Source organism: Hypanus sabinus, chromosome X1 (genome assembly GCF_030144855.1).
Source record: "Hypanus sabinus isolate sHypSab1 chromosome X1, sHypSab1.hap1, whole genome shotgun sequence".
Classification (NCBI taxonomy): Eukaryota; Metazoa; Chordata; class Chondrichthyes; order Myliobatiformes; family Dasyatidae; genus Hypanus; species Hypanus sabinus.
In genome coordinates, this window is record NC_082738.1 from 29312943 (window position 1) to 29333271 (window position 20329).

Sequence of the window (20329 nt, forward strand, 5' to 3'; positions counted from 1 at the left end):
CAGCCAGAAAATGTGCAAGCACCAGCCACAAGACATAACGACAGGAGAACTGGTAGGATTGTCCAATGCTATCAAGTTCTCCAGTCATTATCTACAGGGGGATCTTGATCAGCTGGGTAAGCAGGCCAAGCAATGGCATATAGAGTTTAATTCAGACAAGTGAAAGATGTATTTTGGGAAGGCAAATCAAGGTTTGACTTCCATGGTGAGGTTCCTGGGGTGTGTTGTAGAACAGAGGGACTAAGGAATACAAGTACAGCTACAAGCAACGCAGCATCCATCATCAAGGACCTCCACCATCCAACCTGTGCTCACTTCTTGATGCTGCCATCGGGTAAAAGGTACAGGAGCCTCAGGTCCCACACCACCTCCAGGAACAGTTATTGTCCTTCAGCCATCTAACTCCTGAATCAGAGTGCATAACTTTACTCACCTCATCTCTGAACTGATTCCACAACCTATGGACTCACTTTCAAGGACTCTACAACTCATGTTCTCAATATTATTTATTTTTTTTTTTATTTTTGTATTTTCACCATTTGTCTTCTTTTGCACAATGGTGTTTGCCAGTCTTTGTGTAAAGTTTTTCCATTGATTCTATTGTATTTCTTTGTTCTACTGTGAATGCCCACGAGAAAATGGATCTCAAGATCACTTTGATCATAGATTTACTTTCAGCTTGTTTTCCTGAAAGTGGCAACACAAGTAGACAGATCGGTGAAGAAGGTGTCTGGTGCACCAGCCTTCATTGAGTATTGATATTCAGATGTTATGTTGCAGTTGTACAAGACATTGGTGAGGCCACATTTGGAATATTATACTCAGTTTTGGTCATCCTGTTGTAGGAAAGATGCATTAACCTGGAAAAGTATTCAGAGGAGATTTACAAGGATGCTGATGGGACTTGAGGAACTGAGCTATGGAGAGAGATTGAGCAGGTTGGGACTGTTTTCGCTGGAGTGTAGGAGAATAAGAGGTGATCTTATAGATATGTACAAAATCATAGAAGATAGAGCACTATAGCACAATTCAGGCCCTTCAGCCCACGATTTTGTGCTGACCTTTTAACCTACTCCAAGATCAATCTCACCCCATAGCCCTCCACTTTCTTTAATCCATGTGCATATCTAAGAGTCCCTTAAATGTCCAAAATGTCTCTACCATGACCCCTGGCAGGGCTTCCATGCACGTCCCACTCTCTATATAAAAAAACTATCTCTGATACCCCCTACACTTTCCTCCAATTACCTTAAAATTATACCCTCTTGAACTACTCACTGTCCACTCTATGCCTCTTATCAACTTGTCACCTCCATCGTTATCGCTCATCCCCCCTTCACTCCAAAACAAAAAGCCCTACTTCATTCAGTCTTTCCTCATAAGACATGCTCTCTAATCCAGACAATATCCTTGTAAATCTCCTCTATACTCTCCCTAAATCCTACTGATAATAGAGGACCAGAACTGAATACAACACTCCAAGTGTGGTCTAACCAGAGTTTTATAGAGCTGAAACATTACCTCAATCCCCCAACCAAAGAAGGCAAATACGCCATCTACCTTCCTAACCACCCCATCAACTTGTGCAGCAACTTTGAGGGATTTATGGACGTGGACTCCAAGATCCCTCTGTTCCTCCACACTTCTAAGAATCCTGCCATTAACCCTGTATTCTGCCTTCAAATTCGACTTTCCAAAGTGAACCACTTCACATTTTTCCAGGTTGAACTCCATCTGCCATTTCTCAGCCCAGCTCTATGTCCTGTCAATGTTCCATTGTAGTCTGTAACAACCTTCTCCACTATCCACAACACCATTAACCTTCATGTCATCTGCAAACTTACTAACCTACCCTCCGACTTCCTCATCCAGGTGAGGCTACCATGGGGAACCTTATCAAATATCTTACTAAGATTCATATACACCACATCCACTGCTCTACCTTCATCAATGTGCTTTGTCACATCCTCAAAGCATTAAATCAGGCTCATGAGGCATGATCTGCCCCTCACAAAGCCATGCTGACCATCCCTAATCAGACACAAAATGCTGGTGGAACGCAGCAGGCCAGGCAGCATCTATAGGAAGAAGCACGGTCGACATTTGCTTGAACTTCCAGCATCTGCAGATTTCCTCGGGTTTGCTTGATCCCTAATCAGACTATGTTTTTCCAAGTGCTCATAAATCCTGTCTCTAAGAATCCTCTCCAATACTTCACCACTGAAGTAAGATTCACTGGTCTAGAATTCCCATCTAGTCCATGCCGAACACACAATAATGCCTAGTCCCATTGACCTGCTCTCAGATTATAACCCTCCCTACCACTGCCATCTATGTACCCATCCAAATTTCTAATAAATGTTGAAATCAAATGTACATCCACCAATCCTGCTGGCAGTTCAACCCACACTCACACTACCCTCTGAGTGAAGAGGTTCCCCCTCATGTTCCTCTTAAATATTTTACCCTTTACCCTTAACCTATGACCTCTGATTGTAGTCTCACTCAACCTCAGTGGAAAAAGCCTGCTTGCATTCACCCTATTTATACCCCTCATAACTTTGTATACCTCTATCAAATCTCCCTTAGTTCTCCTATGCTCTGGAGAATAAAGTCCTAACCTATTCATCCTTTCCCTATAACCAAGTCCTCAAGTCCCAGCAGCATTCTTGTAAATTTTCTCTGCACCCTTTCAATCTTATTTACACTTTCCTGTAGGTAGGTGACCAAAACTGCACACAATACTCCAAATTAGGCTTCACCAACGTCTTGTACAACTTCAAAATAACATCCCATCTCCTGCACTCAGTACTTTGATATCTGAAGGCCAATGTGCCAAAAGCTTTCTTTACGATCCCTTCTAGCTGTGACACAACTTTCAAGGGACTGTCATATGTTGAAAGATTGGAGCGACTGGGCTTGTATACACTGGAATTTAGAAGGATGAGGGGGGATCTGATTGAAACATATAAGATTATTAAGGAATTGGACACGCTGGAGGCAGGAAGCATGTTCCCGCTGATGGGTGAGTCCAGAACTAGAGGCCACAGTTTAAGAATAAGGGGTAGGCCATTTAGAACAGAGATGCAGAAAAACTTTTTCACCCAGAGAGTGGTGGATATGTGGAATGCTCTGCCCCAGAAGGCAGTGGAGGCCAAGTCTCTGGATGCATTCAAGAGAGAGTTAGATAGAGATCTTATAGATAGCGGGGTCAAGGGATATGGGGAGAGGGCAGGAACGGGGTACTGATTGTGTATGATCAGGCATGATCACAGTGAATGGTGGTGCTGGCTAGAAGGGCTGAATGGCCTACTCCTGCACCTACTGTCTATTGTCTATTGAATTATGGATCTGTATTCTCAAATCCCTCTGTTCTACTGCACTCCTCAGTGCCCTACCATTCACTGTGTAATTTCTACCCTAGTTTGTCCTTCCAAAGTGCAAAACCTCACACTTGTCTGCATTAAATTCATCTGCCATTTTTCAGCCCATTTTCCAGCAAATCCAGATCCCACTGCAAAGTTTGAATGCCTTCTTCGCTGCCCAGAATACCCCCAAACTTGGAGTCATCTGCAAATTTCACATTATCACGTTTTCTCTTTTATTCCTGATCGGTCCTACCTTCAATCGAGACATCTACCTGTTCTTCATGTATGTGTAGAACACCTTGGGATTCTCCTTGCTTGTACTTGCCAAGGCCTTCTTATATTCCATTCTAGCTCTCTTAAGCTCTCTTCTCAACATCTTTCCTGACTACCTTACAACCCTCAAGAGCCCTGTCTGATCCTTGCTTCCTAAACCTTAAGTAAGCTTCTTTCATCCTCTTGACTTGATGCTTACTATCTCTTGACAAACGTGGTTCCTTTCCCTGCCTCATTGGGACAACTCTGTCCAAATCCCCAGCAAGTACTCCCTAAACAACCTCCACATTTCTATTGTGCATTTCCCTGAGTACATCTGTTCCCAATTTACGCTCCCAAGTTCCTAACTAATCACATCATAATTCACTCTCTCCCAATTAAATACTTCCCCATACTGTCTGCTCCTGTCCCTGACCAAGCTTATTGTAAAGGTGAGGGAGTTGTGGTCATTATCTCTGATATGGTCACCCAACAAGAGATCTATCACCTGACCAGGTTCTTTGCCTAGTACTAGATCCAGTATGACCTCTCGCTAGTTGGCCTGTCTACATATTGAATCAGGAATCCTTCCAAACTCTAACAAATTCTGTCCCATCTAAGCCTTTTTCACTAAGGAAGTACCAACCAATATTAGGGAAGTTGAAGTCACTCATGACAGCATCGCTGTTATTTTTGCACCTTTCCAAAATCTGCCTCTCAATCTATTCCTCAGCATCTCTGTTGCTATTAGGTGGTCTATAGAAAATGCCCTGTAGAGTGATTGCTCCCTTCCTGCTTGTAACTTCTACCCACACTAACTCAGTAGATGATCCCTCTAGGACATCCTCCCTGTCTGCAGCTGTGATACTATCCCTGATTAGCAATGCCAGTCCCCCACCTATTTTACCTCCCTATCCCCACTCCCTGTGCCTTTTGACACATCTGAACCCTGGAACGTCTAGCAACTATTCCTGCCCTTGAGACAGGCAAGTCTCTGTAATGGCCACAATGTTGTAGTTCCATGCATTGACCCATGCTCTAAGTTCACCAACCTTGTTCCTGATACTTCTTGCATTAAAGTAGGCACTTTTTAGCCCATCTAATTGACCGTATTTATGCCCTTTCCACTGCCTATCCTTCTCACAGTCTGTCTACACGTTGCATCTATCTTTACACCAACTGCCCCATCCTCTGACCTCGCACACCATTTCCCATCACCCTGCCAAACTAGCTTAGACCCTCCCCAACAGCTCTAGCAAACCTGTCCCCAAGGATATTTGTTACCCTCAAGTTCAGGTGTAACCTGCCCCTCTCGTACAGGTCATACATTCCCCGAAAGAGGTTCCCAGTTATCCACAAACCTAAACTGAATCTTCAGCCACACATTCATCTGTCAAATCATCCTATTCTTACCCTCACTGGCTATGTGGGACAGGCAGTAATCTCAAGATGACTACCCTTGAGGCCCTGCTTTTTAGCTTCCTATCTCCCTATATTTGCTCTTTAGGACCTCATCCCTTTTCCTATCTATGTCGTTAGCGCCAATGTATATCACAACTTATGGCTGCTCTCACTCACTCCTACTTAAGAGAGGTGTCGAGAGGGTGAATGCACACAGTCTTTTTCCTAGGGTCAGAAAATCCAGAACTAGTGGGTCCAGGCTGAAGGTGAGTGGAGAGAGATTCAACAGGAACCTGAGGTGCAGCATTCCCACCCAGAGGGGTGGTCCGTGTATGGAACGAGCTGCCAGAGGAAGTGGTTGAGGCTGGTACATTAACAGCATTTAAAAGACACTTGGACAGGTACATGGATAGGAAAGGTTTAGAGGGATATGGGACAAATGAGGGACTGGCTTGGATGGGAATGTTGGTTGGCATGGACCAATTGGGCTAAAGGGTTTGCTTCCATGCTGTATAACTGAGACCAGCAGAGAGACCATTCTAACCCCATCGCACTTGCCTCACAGAGCAAGGCTCCCATGGCCACTGGTAAGGACGTGGTGGAAGACAGCGAGAAGGAGGCCAACGAGGATAACGATCTCGCCCTGCCTTCCTCAGACAGTGAGGGGTCACCGTCAGATGGGAGCAGAGACCCTGAGAGTTCACCCTGCGGAGAGCTGCCAACTGGATTCACGTACAAGGTACCAGCCCGACTCCCCAGCTGTGACTGGGCCAGTGCTTGTCACCACTCCCAGGACCGTGCTTCACTCACCACACAACCTCACTACTCCACCCATCGGAACCGTGGTGTGACTGGAAGATTAGGGGCAGTCTCTGTGCTGCCTTCAACCCCACCATCAGCGAGAGCGGCAGTGACTGACACTGAATTTGTGGTAGAAATTACCTACTATTCCTTCATACAGCCCAGCACATTAATAATCCCAGTTTCTCCTTCCCTCTTCCCAGTCCCTACCCATCCCAAACACTTTCCATTCTGCACTAGCTTCTGGATGGTAGGACATGCTGCTTCCTACATCCACTGATCCATGAAAAAATTGGAATAAAACAGATGCTCCGTCCCGAATAATCAGCACGGGGTTTCAATTATTCCATCAGAATAAAGTGACCAAGTAAAGATAAAGGATTCACAAATCCATTCCTGACAAGGAGATTTAGTACAATGTGCAACTTAATTAAAGTCCATCAGTTCATACACATTTCAGCCTCAGTCATTGTACTCTGTGGCCTATGAGTCTTTTGAGAATGCTCACTGGCCAGATAGCTGTCCTCAACCTCAATATAAAAGCAAGGATGTAATCCTGGGGCTTTATAAAGCATTGATCAGACTACACCTGGAGTATTGTGAGCAGTTCTGGGCCCCAAATCAAAGGAAGGATTGGCATTGGAGAGGGTCCAGAGAAGGTTCACAAGAATCATCATGGAAATATAAGGGTTAATGTATGAGGAGCATTTGAAGGCTCTGGGCCTGTAGTCACTGGAGTTTAGAAGAATGGGGTGGGGGAGAGGCATTTCATTGAAACCTATTGAATAATGAAAGGCCTAGATAGAACAGAGGATACTTTGAAAAGTGTGGAGACTAGGACCTGAGGGCACAGCCTCAGAATACAACAACGTCCCTTTAGTCCAGAGCTGAGGAGGAATTTCTTTAGCCAGAGCGTGGCGAATTTGTGGAATTCTTTGCCACAGACGGCTCAGGAGACCAAGTCTTTGGGTATATTTAAACCTGAGGTTGATAGCTTCTTGATTAGCAAGGGCATTGATGGTGGAGAATGGGATTGAGAGGGATAATAAATCAGCCATGATGGAATGCTGGAGCAGACCCGATGGGACAAATGGCCTAATTCTGCTCCCATGTCTCATGGACTTACAGTCTAACCTGCACTGTTTCCCAGTGAAGGCTGCCAGCAGCCCGATGCCCCAGAACTCGTCATTCCATATCAAATCATACTGAGACACTATTTTCCCTTCTGTAACTTTCCTGACATGACCTGCAAATATTCCCTGCTCTTGGCCTGGGCTGGATAAGTCCGAGAGGGTTCATGCCCAGTCGCCCCTGATGGATACGTGGCTGCTCAGCAGTAGTGAACCAACCTCAGAAATCAACTGAAACTACTGCAGGAGCAATCCTCCTAATAGGAACTTCCAGGAGCCATGGTGGGGCAGACCCCACCCCAGAGTGGCTGAACAAGCTCACACAAGTAAAGCCTGGCTCCGAGGCACTGACTGACAGTTGGCTTGTGATTTTGTGATTTTGGGCCTTGTAGACAGCCGTGTGTTAGGCTGCATATACCTCCCTCTGCTGGAGTAAGCCTGCAACAGCAGCTCTCCGTTCTTGTATTGTTGGCACTGCTTTCTCTGATACAGTCTGAGAGTTAAATTTAAAACAGGCCACCTTTTCACTATAAACTGGAACTTGGCTCATGATGTTCATTTGGAGACCATTTTCTCAGAATGCAGCATTAGTGAGGAGAGGATCATTTCCCTTTTTAGCAACTCAAGGATAACTGTGCCTTGGAACTGTGCAGGGTTGATTCCTGAGACGGATGAGTTGTCTTAGCAGGAAGGATTCTCAGAATTCCTATGGCACCAGCTAAGGCCATTCATCCCATTGAGTCTCTGCTGGCTCCTGTTGACTCTCTCCCACCAGCCCTATTCCCCTGCTCATTCACCCCACCCGCAGATAATTCCCTCCAGTGCAGGTCAAGATCCCTTGTAAAAGCTGTGATTGACACGGTCTCTGCCCCCCCCCCCGACAGACACTGAGTCACAGATCATCACCACTCTCTGGGTGAAGAGGTATTCCTCACCGTTCCCCCGTATCTTCAGTACAAAACTCCACCCCCACAGACACTGAGTCCCAGATCATCACCGCTCTCTGAGTGAAGAGGTTTTCCTCACCGTTCCCCCGTATCTTCAGTACAAAACTCCACCCCCACAGACACTGAGTCCCAGATCATTACCGCTCTCTGGGTGAAGAGGTTTCCCTCACACCTCCCTTGTTTCCTTCGCATAAGATGTTAACTAGTGTGACCAGTCCTTGACCTCTCTACCATCAGAAACAATTCCCACATAAGCCCATCTGAACCCCTCATGAGCTTGTCCACCTCCACAACGTCTGCCCTCAACCTTATTTGCTCCAGGGGGAACAATTCCAGTCTAACCTAGCAGCTGGAACGCTCATCCCCTGAACCATTCCAGTAAATTGCTTCATTTGTCACTTCAGTATACACAGAATGCTGGAGGAGCTCAGCAGGTCAGGCAGCATCTATGGAAATGAACCAAGAGTTGACGTTTCAGCCTGAGACCTTTCTTCAGGACTGAAGAGAAAGGGGGACGATGCCAGACTAACAAGATGGGAGGTGGGGAAGAAGGAGAGCTAGAAGGTGATAGGTGAAGCCGTGGATGGGAAAGGTAAAAGGCTGAACGGGAAGGAATGTGATAGGAGAGGAGAGTGGACTACAGGTGGAAGGGTCGGGGGAGGTGAGAAGACGTAAGTGGCCAGAGTGGGGAATGGAAGAAGATGGGAGGGAGAGGGAAGTTTTTTTTACTGGAAGGAGAAATTGATATTCATGCCATCAGGTTGGTGGCCACGCAGACGGAATATGTGAGGGTGGACTGACATGTCGGAACAGGAATGGGAATGGGAATTAAATTGTTGAGCCACCCGGAAGTTCTGTTTCTGGTGGATGGAGCAGAGATGCTCATGAAGCGGTCCCCCAATTTACTGTGGGTCTCATCAATGTAGAGGAGGCCGCATCAGGAGCACTGGACACAAACGAGGGGACACTAAATGACACTGGACACAAAATGAAAGTGGAGGGGACAGTGGTAGAGGTGAAGATGTGTTTAGTGGTAGGATCCCTTTGGAGATGGCGGAAGTTGCAGAGGCTCATGGGGTGGTAGGTGAGGAAAACACTATCACTGTTAAGGTGACGGGAAGATAGGGTAGTGTGGATATCTGGGAAATAGAGAAGATGCGGTTGAGGGCAGCGTCAATGATGGAGGAACAGAAAACCTAGTCTTTGCAGAAGGAGGGCACCCTCTGACGTCCTGGAAAGGAGAGCCTCATCCTGGGAACAGGTGCGACTGAGATTGCTTCTCACTTCTCTGTATTAAATTCCATCTGCCTCCTGTTTGCCCATTCTGCCAGCCTCACTGTTCCTCACCTGGAACAGACAGTCACTCCCCTCCTTACAGACCATCGCACTTCCAACCACGGGTCGTCAGCAGGTCCGGACGTTTTACCCTGTACACTCGTCTCGAGGTCATGAATATGTGTAAAATCCAGTGGTCCCAGCACTGACCCCTGGAGACACCGCTCTCCACATCTCCCAGTCTGGAAAGTAACCCTTCCCCACCACTCTCTGCTTGTTGCCTTTAATCCAAGTTCCCCTTCTTGCGGCTACAGAGTCCTGAATTCCTCAGACATCAGAACTGTTGTCTTCTGGGACTCTCTGAAAGTACTAGTAGATGACATCTACTACATTCCCTTCATCAACCTTCTCTGTTACCTCATCAACTCAAATTTCTTCAGAAGCCAGTTAATGTTTCCCTGATTATTATTTCCATATGTTCACCATCATCCAAGGTTGAACAGACTGCCCTGTGTTTGCCTGGCAGTCTAATTTATCCAGGGGTTAAACAATTCTTGCTCTCTTGTCCTTTGGCCCTGCCCTGCATCTTGGGAGGAATAGAATTGCACAACAGGTCCTTCTGCAACTTCTAGCCGTAGGGCACATCCTATCTGGGCCAGGAGGCTTGTGTGCTTGAAGCCAACCCACTTATGCTGCTGGGCCTTCTGTTCACCCCATGACTACTGGGTGCCTCTCAGCAACTCCTGAGGGATGCAATCAGCCCAACCAGTCCGAGACCCTAAGAAATCATCAGACCATAAGATATAGAAGAATTAGGCTATTTGCTCCATCAAATCTGCTCTGCCATTCAATCATTGCTGATTTTTTTCAATCCCATTCTCCTGCCTTTTCCCCATAATCTTTGATTCTGTTTCTAATCAAGAACCTATCAAATGCTGCTTTAAATATACCCAATGACTTGCTCTTCACTGCCATTTGTTGTAATGAATTCTACAGATTCACCACCCTCTAGCTAAAGAAATTCCTCTTTATCTCTGTTCCAAATGGACGTCCTTCTATTCTGAGGCTGTGTCTTTGGATCCTGGACTCTCCTGCTAATGGAAGTATCCTCTCTAGTCTGCTCTATCTGGGTCTTTCACTATATGGCAGGTTTCAATGAGATCCTCCCTCATCTTTCTAAGTTCCATCCGTACAGGCCCAGAGATATCAAACATTCCTCATAGATTTGACGATCTTGTCTAATCACAATCGTGGATTAGAAGTCCAGTGCACCCTGGGAAAGAAATTCATCAAACAGTTCTGAGGTAAATCGCGCCACACACATGATATACAGGAGAAGCTGAATTTAAATGTTTTAAACAAGTAGGACAAGTGTCTTCTGGTTTTAGATGTTTTAAGCCCAGAAACCGACTGGCCAACTTTACCTTTTCATTGAATAGAAGTCACATTCTGTGGAGATCTCCTTGAACAATCAGATCTGTGCCCTTCACACAGGTGAGAGTCAGACGCAGTCTGATGGAAGAGGCACACTTACAATGTGAAGAAGGAAATATCCTGCTCGTGCTCCCTTCCCAAGATGCTGAGCTACAGGTGAGCATTAGGTCAATAGTCAGTAAGTTAGCTTAGCACCACACGTGGGAGAGAACAGATTTGCCACACTCCCCATTTCCCGACACCCTCCCCTCATTCCCCATTCTAATCTATCAGCCAGAAGTGTGTCTGATGAGGCATTTTGGAGAGAGGTTTGTGCTGTTACGCATAGCGGGATGATTTCAATGTTCCATTGTATTTCACAGTCTAGAGGCTTGCTGCTGGCTGTCAAGGAAGCTGACTGGAATGAGTCGAAGGATGTGGAGAGTTTGCAAGGTACCTTCCCAGAGGAGCTGACGGAACGTGTGGGCTGAGGGGCTTTGCCAGAGGGAGCCCTGTGCCTGCAACGGTGGGGAATGGCCAGAGCTGCCTTTGGTCACTGGCCGGTTTGCACATGCTGAGCCTTAGCACTGCCACGTCCCTCAGCTTCTGCAGCAGGTAGTTCACCTGTTCAGTCTGCCCTGCAATAAAAAGCTGTACTCTAAAATGACAGTGTTTGCTTCATCTTTTCATGTGTATCTGTATGTGTGAGGGGTGTTTGTGTATTTTGGCATATGAGACTCTGTGTGTATGTTTATTCTTCACAAACACACGAGATTCTGCAGATGCTGGACACCGCGCGCCTGACAGGAATGGCTGATGGTCTGGTGTGACAAGCTAAACAAAATACGTATTATCTGAGTAATATTATCTATCCATCATAGCCTCTGTCATCCTCTCCTTTTACCTTCTGTTTCACCTAACATGAGAGTCCTCTCCAAGGAATCCTGTCTTCTCAAGATCTGGCCAAAATATTTGCGCTTTTGTCTCATAATGAAGCCTCCTAGTGAGCAGTCTGGCTGTATTTCTTCAAGTGCTGACTTGTTGGATCTTCCTGCTGTCCAATGAACTCTTAACACTTCCCTCCAGCATTCAAGTTCAAAGGCATCAATTCTTTTGTATTCAGCCTTACTAATAGTCCAGCTCTCACAGCCGTACATCACAACTGGAAATACCATAGATTTGATTATACGGATCTTTGTAGACAATGTTATGTCTCTGCTCTTCAGTATTTTATCTAAATTTGCCATTGCTGCCCTCCCCAGAAGTAAGCACCTTTGAATTTTGTGGCTGCAGTTACCACCTATAGAAATCTTTGAACTGAGGAAGACAAAATCTGTCACTGCTTCCACTTCCTTTCCATTCATTACCACGGAGTTAATAGGGCTGGTCGACGTAATTTTTTTTTAATGTTGAGCAACAAGCCAGCTTTTGTACTTTCTTCTTTCACTTTTGCTTTGATTAGAAGCTTTCTCAGATCCTCCTCACTTTCAGCCATTAGAGGAGCATCATCTGTATACCTGAGGTTGTTACTATTTTGTCAGGCAATTTCGCTTCCAACATTCAAGTCCTCTAGACCAGCATTCCCCATGATATGTTCAGCTTATAGATTAAATAAGTAGGCTGACAGTATGCAGTCTTGTCGTACTCCTTTCCCAATCTTGAACCAGTTTGTTGTTCCATGTTCAGTTCTGACTGTTGCTTCTTGATCTTCATACAAGTTTCTCATAAGGCAGATCAGATGTCCAGGTATCCCCATTTCTTTAAGGATTTACCATGGTTTATTATGGTCCACACTGTCGAAGGCTTTAGAGCAGTCAATAAAACATAGATAAATACTTCTCTGGAATTCCCTCAATTTCTCCATTATCCGGTGTAGGTTAGCAATTTGTTCTCTGGTGCCTCTGCCTCTTCTAAAACCAGCTTGTACATCTGGCAGTTCTTGTTCCGTATACTGCTGGAGTCTTGCTTGCATTGCCTTGCTCGCATGTGAAATCAGTGAAATTGTTTGGCAATTTGAACATTCCTTTACGTTTTCCTTCTTGGGAATTGGGATATAAACTGATCTTTTCCAGTCTAAAGGCCATTGTTGGGTTCTCCAGATCTGCTGGCAAATTGCATGCAACACTTTTACAGCATCACCTTTTAAAATTTTAAACAATTCAACTGGAATCGTGTTACATCCTGCAGCCTTATTATTGGCAATGTTTTCTATTGCCCATTCATCCTCACTTTCCAGATTGTCCGGCTCTAGTCAATTAGGGAGTCATTGCAGGTGTCTTCACTTTTGGGATCTTTCCTGTACAATTCTGTGTATTCCTGCCACCTCTTTTTGATGTCTTCTGCTTCTGCAAGGTCCTTCCCTTCTTTGTCATTTACTATACTCATTTTTGCATGAAATGTTCCTTTGATTTCTCTATTTTCTTGAATAGATCTCTTGTTTTTCCAATTCTGTTGGCTTCTTCTGTTTCTTTGCATCACTCCTTTGAGTACATTTCCTTATCTTTCCTTGCTATCTTCTTAAACTTTGCATTCAGTTGGAGGTATTTGTTCCAATCTCCATTAGCCTTCACTTCTCTTTGCTGCTCAACCACTTATAGAGCCTCTTCAGAAAACCATTTTTCTTTCCTGGTCTTCTTTTTGTTTGTAGTATTTTTTTGTTGCCACCTCTTGTATAATGCTTCTTACTCTTATCCATAGTTCTTCTGGCTTTCTCTCTACCAGGTTTAATCCACTGGTCACCTCCACGACATATTCTTGAGGGGTGCTATCAATATCAAACTTTGCTGATACGTTGGTTTTCCTGATGTTCTCCAGTTTCATTCTGAATATTGCAGCAAGCAGCTCATGGTCTGAGCCACAATCTGCTCCTGTTCCTTGTTTTAGCTGACTGTATAGAGCTGTTCCATCTCTGATTGTAAAGTCAATCTGGTTTAGGTGTTGACCGTCTGCTGATGTCCGTGTATATAGAGCCGCCTCTTAGGCTGTTGGAAGAGGGTATTTGCTATAACCAGAGAGTTAATTTGGCAAAATTTTACCAGTTGATGTCTTGCTTCATTCCGTACTCCAAGGCCAGAGTTGCCCATTACTCAAGGAGTTCTGTGATTTCCAACTTTGGCATTCCAGTCTCTAGTGATAAATGTAACATCCTTTTTTGGTGTCATATCCAGGAGGTGCTACATAAAACTGGATAATTTCATCCTCTTTGGTACATGGTTGGAGCATAAACTTGGATTAGTGTGATGTTAAAAGGTTTGCTCTGAAATCATATTGCGATCATTCTATCATTTTTGGAGTTGCATCCAATAACTGATTTTGATACTTTTTTTCTGACAATTAAAGCCACTCCATTCTTTCTGCAAGTTTCCTACCCAGAGTAGAAGATCTGGTAGCTGTCTGATGTAAAATGACCCATTTAGTTCGCTAGTTCCCAATAAGTCAATGTTTAGTCTTGCCATCTCGTTTTTGACCACATCTAGTTTACCTTGATACATGGATCTTACACTCCAGATTCCAATGGTGTATCGATCTTTACAGAATCGGACCACTTTTTAATTTCCAGGCACGTCAGCAGGTGGCCGCCCTTTCGGCTTTAATCCAACCACATCATTAGCTCTGGTACTACTTATACTTGTCCTCCATTCTTACGCACTAGCATGTTGGGCACCTTCAGACCTGTGGGGCTCATCCTCTGGTGTCATTCTCATAGATCTCTGGTTACTTTTATCCATAAGGTTTTCCTGGAACTTTACTGGAGTGGGTTGCCATTTCCTTCTCCAGTCTGACCTCTCTGCCATGACCTATCCATCTTGAGTAGCTCTACATGGTATAGTTCATAGTGTCACTGAGATACACAAGCCCCCTCACCACAACAAGGTAATGGTTCATGAGGAGGTAAAATGGCTGGCCACTGGGAAAATCTCACTTCTGGCGGATGGAGCAGAGGTGCTCGACAAAGTGGTCCCCCAATCTATGTTGGGTCTCACCAATGTAGAGGAGTCTGCGTTGGGAGCACCGGATTTAATAGATGACACCAACAAATCGGCCGGTGAAATGTTGCCTCATCTGAAAGGACACTTGGAGTCTTGAGTGGAGATGAGGGAGGAGGTGAGAGAGGAGGTGACCAGGCAGGTATAGCACTCCTTCCGCTTGCAGGGAGGAATGAATGGACAAGGGAATCACAGAGGGACAAGGGATCACTGCAGAAAGCAGGGAGTGCAGGAAGGTGAATTAATAACGATGTATTAATAGAGATGTTCACTTAACACCTTCCCTGATCTCATCATGAGGATTTCAATGAAGGTCAATTAGCGTAACATTTATCTATGGTTTTCCCCTCTACAGTTACGGAAAGAAAATCCAGTTCTGATGAAGGGTCCGAAACATCGACTGTTTACTCTTTTCCATAGATGCTGCCTGGCCTGTTGAGTTCCTGCAGCATTTTGTGTGTGTGTTGCTTTAGATTTCCAGCATCAGCAGGTTTTCTTGTGTTTGTGTCTCATTCTCACTGACTGGTTTCAATGGCCTTGATGTGTCAGTGGAAATTAAACTGGAAACAGTTCTTCTTTTATTTTGAAGACCATTTTTCATCTAATTGTTTAGGGTAAATCCTAATAGTATGATTGGTAAGTTTTCAGATGATATGAAAAGTGGTGTTGTTGACGGTGAGGAGGGTCACGTTAGTTGACAGCATAATATTGATCAGCTGGTGATTTGGGCAGAGCAATGGCAGATGAAGTTTAATCCTGAGAAGCATCAGATGACACATTTTTGGAGGTCTAGTCACACTTCAAGACCCTTCAACAATCAGGCTATGAACCAGCATGGATTACTTTAGTCACCTGAATACTGGACTGATTCCACAATCTATGGACTCACTTACAAAGACTCTACAACGCATCTTCTCAGTGGTATTTATTTACTTATTTATATGTTATTATTTTGTTTTTCATTTTACATTTGCATTATTTAAAAAGGGAGCTTTGAGAGCATTAGTCCATTGTATGGGGCCTATCAGCGGCTATAACCAGAGCTCCAATCATGAGTTAGATAGCAGGGAAGGTTCAGGCATAAAAGAGAGACACTGCCTAGTGGAGCTGTTATCAAAAGAGTGGTCATCGATGGAGTGATCTGAGGTAGAGTGGTAGGACTTCAGCTCATTCAGGCTTCGGCGATAATGGGTCGAGGCAAGGTAAGTTATCTGTGAGGAATAGAAACAGGAAATATGTCTGTGAGGCTGGTGTTCTATACTGGGTGTCAGGTGTGGGATGTCCGGGAGACTCCCAGCCTCCCGGACGGCCACATCTGCACCAGGGCGTTGAGCTGCAGCTCCTTAGGGACCGGGTTAGGGAACTGGAGATGCAGCTCGATATCCTTCATCTGGTCAGGGAAAGTGAGGAGGTGATAGAGAGAAGCTATAAGTAAATAGTCACACTGGGGCCTCAGGAGACAGATAAGTGGGTAACAGTCAGGAGGGGGAAGGGCAAGAGTCAGATACTAGAGAGTACCCATGTGGCTGTCCCCCATGACAATAAGTACTCCTGCTTGAGTACTGTTGGTGGGGACAGCCTATCTGGGGGAAGCAACAGTGGCCGTGCCTCTGGCACAGAGTCTGGCTCTGTAGCTCAGAAGGGTAGGGAAAGGAAGAGGATGTTAGCAGTGATAAGGGACTCTATAGTCAGGGGGTCAGACAGGTGATTCTGTGGACGCAGGAAAGAAAAACGAATAGTAGTTTGCCTCCCAGGTGCCAGGGTCTGACCGCGTCCAAGAAATCCTGCAGTGGGAAGGTGAACAGCCAGAAGTCGTGGTACATATTGGTACCAATGACATAGGTAGGAAAAGGGAGGAGGTCCTGAAAGCAGACTACAGGAAGTTAGGAAGGAAGTTGAGAAGCAGGACTGCAAAGGTAGTAATCTCGGGATTACTGCCTGTGCCACGCGACAGTGAGTATAGGAATAGAGTGAGGTGGAGGATAAATGCATGGCTGAGGGATTGGAGCAAGGGGCAGTGATTCAGATTTCTGGATCATTGGGACCTCTTTTGGGGCAGGTGTGACCTGTACAAAAAGGACGGGTTGCACTTGAACCTAAGGGGTGCCAATATTCTGGGAGGTTTACTAAGGCTATTGGGGAGAGTTTAAACTAGAATTGCTGGGGGGTGGGATCCGATCTGAAGAGAAGGAGGGAGAGGTGGTTGGCTCACAATTAGAGAAAGCTTGGAGACAGTGTGAAAGGGAGGTCAGGCAGGTGACAGAGAAGGGACGTGCTCAGACTGATGGTTTGAGACGTGTCTATTTTAATGGAAGGAGTATCGTGAACAAAGCAGATGAACTTAGAGCGTGAATCAGTACTTGGAGCTATGATGTTGTGGCCATTACAGAGACTTGGATGGCTCAGGGGCAGGAATGGTTACTTCGAGTGCCAGGCTTCAGATGTTTCAGAAAGGACAGGGAGGGAGGCGAAAGAGGTGGGGCGTGGCACTGTTGATCAGAGATAGTGTCACGGCTGCAGAAAAGGAGAAAGTCATGGAGGAATTGTCTACTGAGTCTCTGTGGGTGAAAGTTAGAAACAGGAATTGGGTGTTTTTTATAGATCACTCAATTGTAACAGGGACATCGAGGAGCAGACAGGGAGACAGACTTTGGAAAGATGTAATAATAACAGGGTTGTCATGGTGAGTGATTTTAATTTCCCAAATATTGATTGGCACCTCCCTACAGCAAGAGGTTTAGATGGGGTGGAGTTTGTTAGGTGTATTCAAGAAGGTTTCCTGACACAATATGTACATAAGCCTACAAGAGGAGAGGCTGTACTTGATCTGGTATTGGAAAATGAACCTGGTCAAATGTCAGGTATCTCAGTGGGAGAGCATTTTGAAGATAGTGATCATAATTCTATCTCCTTTACCATAGCATTGGAGAGGGATAGGATCAGGCAAGTTAGGAAAGCATTTAATTGGAGAAAGGGGAAATATGAAGCTATCAGGCAGGAACTTGGAAGCATAAATTGGGAACAGATGTTCTCAGGGAAATGCACAGCAGAATTGTGGCAAATGTTCAGGGAATATTTGTGTGGCGTTCTGCATAGGTACGTTCCAATGAGACAGGGAAAAGTTGGTAGGGTACAGGAACCGTGGGGTATACCCACGGTTGAAAATCTGTTGAAAGGCTGTTGAAAATCTTGACAAGAAGAAAAGAAAAGCTTACGAAAGGTTCAAAAGACTAAGCAATGATAGAGATCTAGAAGATTATAAAGCTCGCAGGAAAGAGTTTAAGAATGAAATTAGGAGAGCCAGAAGGGGCCATGAAATGGCCTTGGCGAACAGGATTAAATAAAACCCCAAGGCATTCTACAAGTATGTGAAGAGCAAGAGGATAAGACGTGAGAGAATAGGACCTATCAAATGTGACAGTGGAACAGTGTGTATGGAACCGGAGTAGATAGCAGAGGTACTTAATGAGTACTTTGCTTCAGTATTCACTATGGAAAAGGATCTTGGTGATTGTAATGATGACTTGCAGCAGACTGAAAAGCTTGGGCATATAGACATTAAGAAAGAGGATGTGCTGGAGCTTTTGGAATGCATCAAGTTGGATAAGTCTCCGGGACCGGATGAGATGTACCCCAGACTACTGTGGGAGGCGAGGGAGGAGATTGCTGAGCCTCTGGCGATGATCTTTGTATTATCAATGGGGACAGGAGAGGTTCCAGAGGATTGGAGGGTTGCAGATGTTGTTCCCTTATTCAAGAAAGGGAGTAGAGATAGACCAGGAAATTATAGACCAGTGAGTCTTACTTCAGTGGAAAAGATCCTGAGAGGTAGGATTTATGAACATTTAGAGAGGCATAATATGATTAGGAATAGTCAGCGTGGCTTTGTCAAAGGCAGGTCATGCCTTATGAGCCTGATTGAATTTTTTGAGGTTGTGACTAAACACATTGATGAAGGAAGAGCAGTAGATGTAGTGTATATGGATTTCAGCAAGGCATTTGACAAGGTACCCTATGCAAGGCTTATTGAGAAAGTAAGGAGGCATAGGATCCAAGGGGACATTGCTTTGAGGATCCAGAATTGGCCTGCCCACAGAAGGCAAAGAGTGGTTGTAGGTGGGTCATATTCTGCATGGAGGTCGATGACTAGTAGTGTGCCTCAGGGATCTGTTCTGAGACCCCTTCTCTTCATGATTTTTATAAATGACTTGGATGAGAAAGTGGAGGGATGGGTTAGTAAAATTGCTGATGAATGAAAGGTTGGGGTTGTTTTGGGTAGTGTGGAGAGCTGTCAGAGGGACATCGATAGGATGCAAAACTGGGCTGAGAAGTGGCAGATGGAGTTCAACCCAGATAAGTGTGAAGTGGTTCATCTTGGTTGGTGGAATATGATGGCAGAATGTAGTATTAAAGGTAAGACTCTTGGCAGTGTGGAGGATCTGAGAGATCTTGGGGTCCGTGTCCATAGGACACTCAAAGCTGCTGTGCAGGTTGGCAGAGTTGTTAAGAAGGCAAACGGTGTATTGGCCTTTATCAACCGTGGGATTGAGTTCAAGAGCCAAGAGGTAATGTTGCAGCTATATAGGACCCTGGTCAGACCCCACTTGGAGTGCTGTGCTCAATTCTGGTCACCTCACTACAGGAAGGATGTGGAAACTATAGAAAGGGTGCAGAAGAGATTTACAAGGATGTTGCCTGGATTGGGGAGCATGCCTTATGAGAATAGGTTGAATGAACTCGGCCTTTTCTCCTTGGAGCGGCGGAGGATGAGAGGTGACCTGATAGAGGTGTATAAGATCATGAGAGATATTGATTGTGTGGATAGTCAGAGGCTTTTCCCCAGGACTGAAATGGCTGACACAAGAGAGCACAGTTTTAAGGTGCTTGGAAGTAGGTACAGAGGAGATGTCAGGGGTAAGTTTTTATACAAAGAGTGGTGAGTGTGTGGAATGGGCTGCTGGCAACGGTAATGGAGGCGGTTACGATAGGGTCTTTTAAGAGACTCCTGGATAGATACATGGAGCTTAGAAAACCCTAGGTAATTTCTAAAGTAAGTACATGTTCGGCACAACATTGTGGGCTGAAGGGCCTGTATTGTGCTGTAGGTTTTCTATGTTTCTAAGTTTCTATAATTGGTTGTTTGCCCATCTTCGTCATGTGTAGTTTTTCATTGATCCTGTTGTGTTGTTTTTGTGCTTGCTGTGAATGCCTGCAAGAAAATAAATCTCAGGGTAGTACAGTATATGGAGACATTTATGTACTTTGATAATGAAATTACTTTGAACTTTGAATGCTATGAATGGTGGGACCCCAGGTAGTGCATAAACCCAATCATCCCCGTAGGTGGCAGCACAGGTTCTCATATGATATGAACCAGATGCTTGTCTTTGTTAACCAGGGCATAGAATATAAAAGCAGGGAGGTATTGGAACAACTCTACAACACATTGGCCAGACCACAGCTGGAGTACTTTGTACAGTTCTGCAGCACTACAGGAAAGCTGTGACTACACTGGAGAGGATGCAAAGGAGATAGATTTACTTACACAGGAGATTCTGCTGATGCTGGAAACCCAGAGCAACACACACAAAATGCTAGCCTCAGCATTCCAGGCAGCATCTATGGAGAGGAATAAACAGTCAATCTTTCTGCCCAAGACCCTTCATCAGGACACTTTGATTCCAGCATCTGCAACCTCTTGTGTTCCAGATTTATTCAACTGGCTGGGTTTTTCTTCCTTTGGAGCAGAGAAGGCT

At 45.1% G+C, this 20329-nt stretch overlaps 1 protein-coding gene across 11 annotated transcripts in view; it reads left to right on the forward strand.

The window, feature by feature from the left end:
- The window catches only part of LOC132384735 (bridging integrator 2-like), a 119026-nt gene extending 107790 nt beyond the window's left edge, over nt 1-11236 (forward strand). For 10 of the 11 annotated variants that reach the window (XM_059956164.1, XM_059956159.1, XM_059956168.1 and 7 more), the window contains 3 exons: nt 5587-5760; nt 10669-10764; nt 10971-11236. In XM_059956164.1, coding sequence (XP_059812147.1) covers nt 5587-5760; nt 10669-10764; nt 10971-11078 — 378 coding nt within the window. In that variant the 3' untranslated portion in view covers nt 11079-11236. Of the gene's footprint in view, nt 1-5586; nt 5761-10613; nt 10765-10970 lie in introns of all 11 variants that reach the window. The other variant, XM_059956169.1, reaches the window with a different exon arrangement.
- Nucleotides 11237-20329: the final 9093 nt, after the last annotated feature.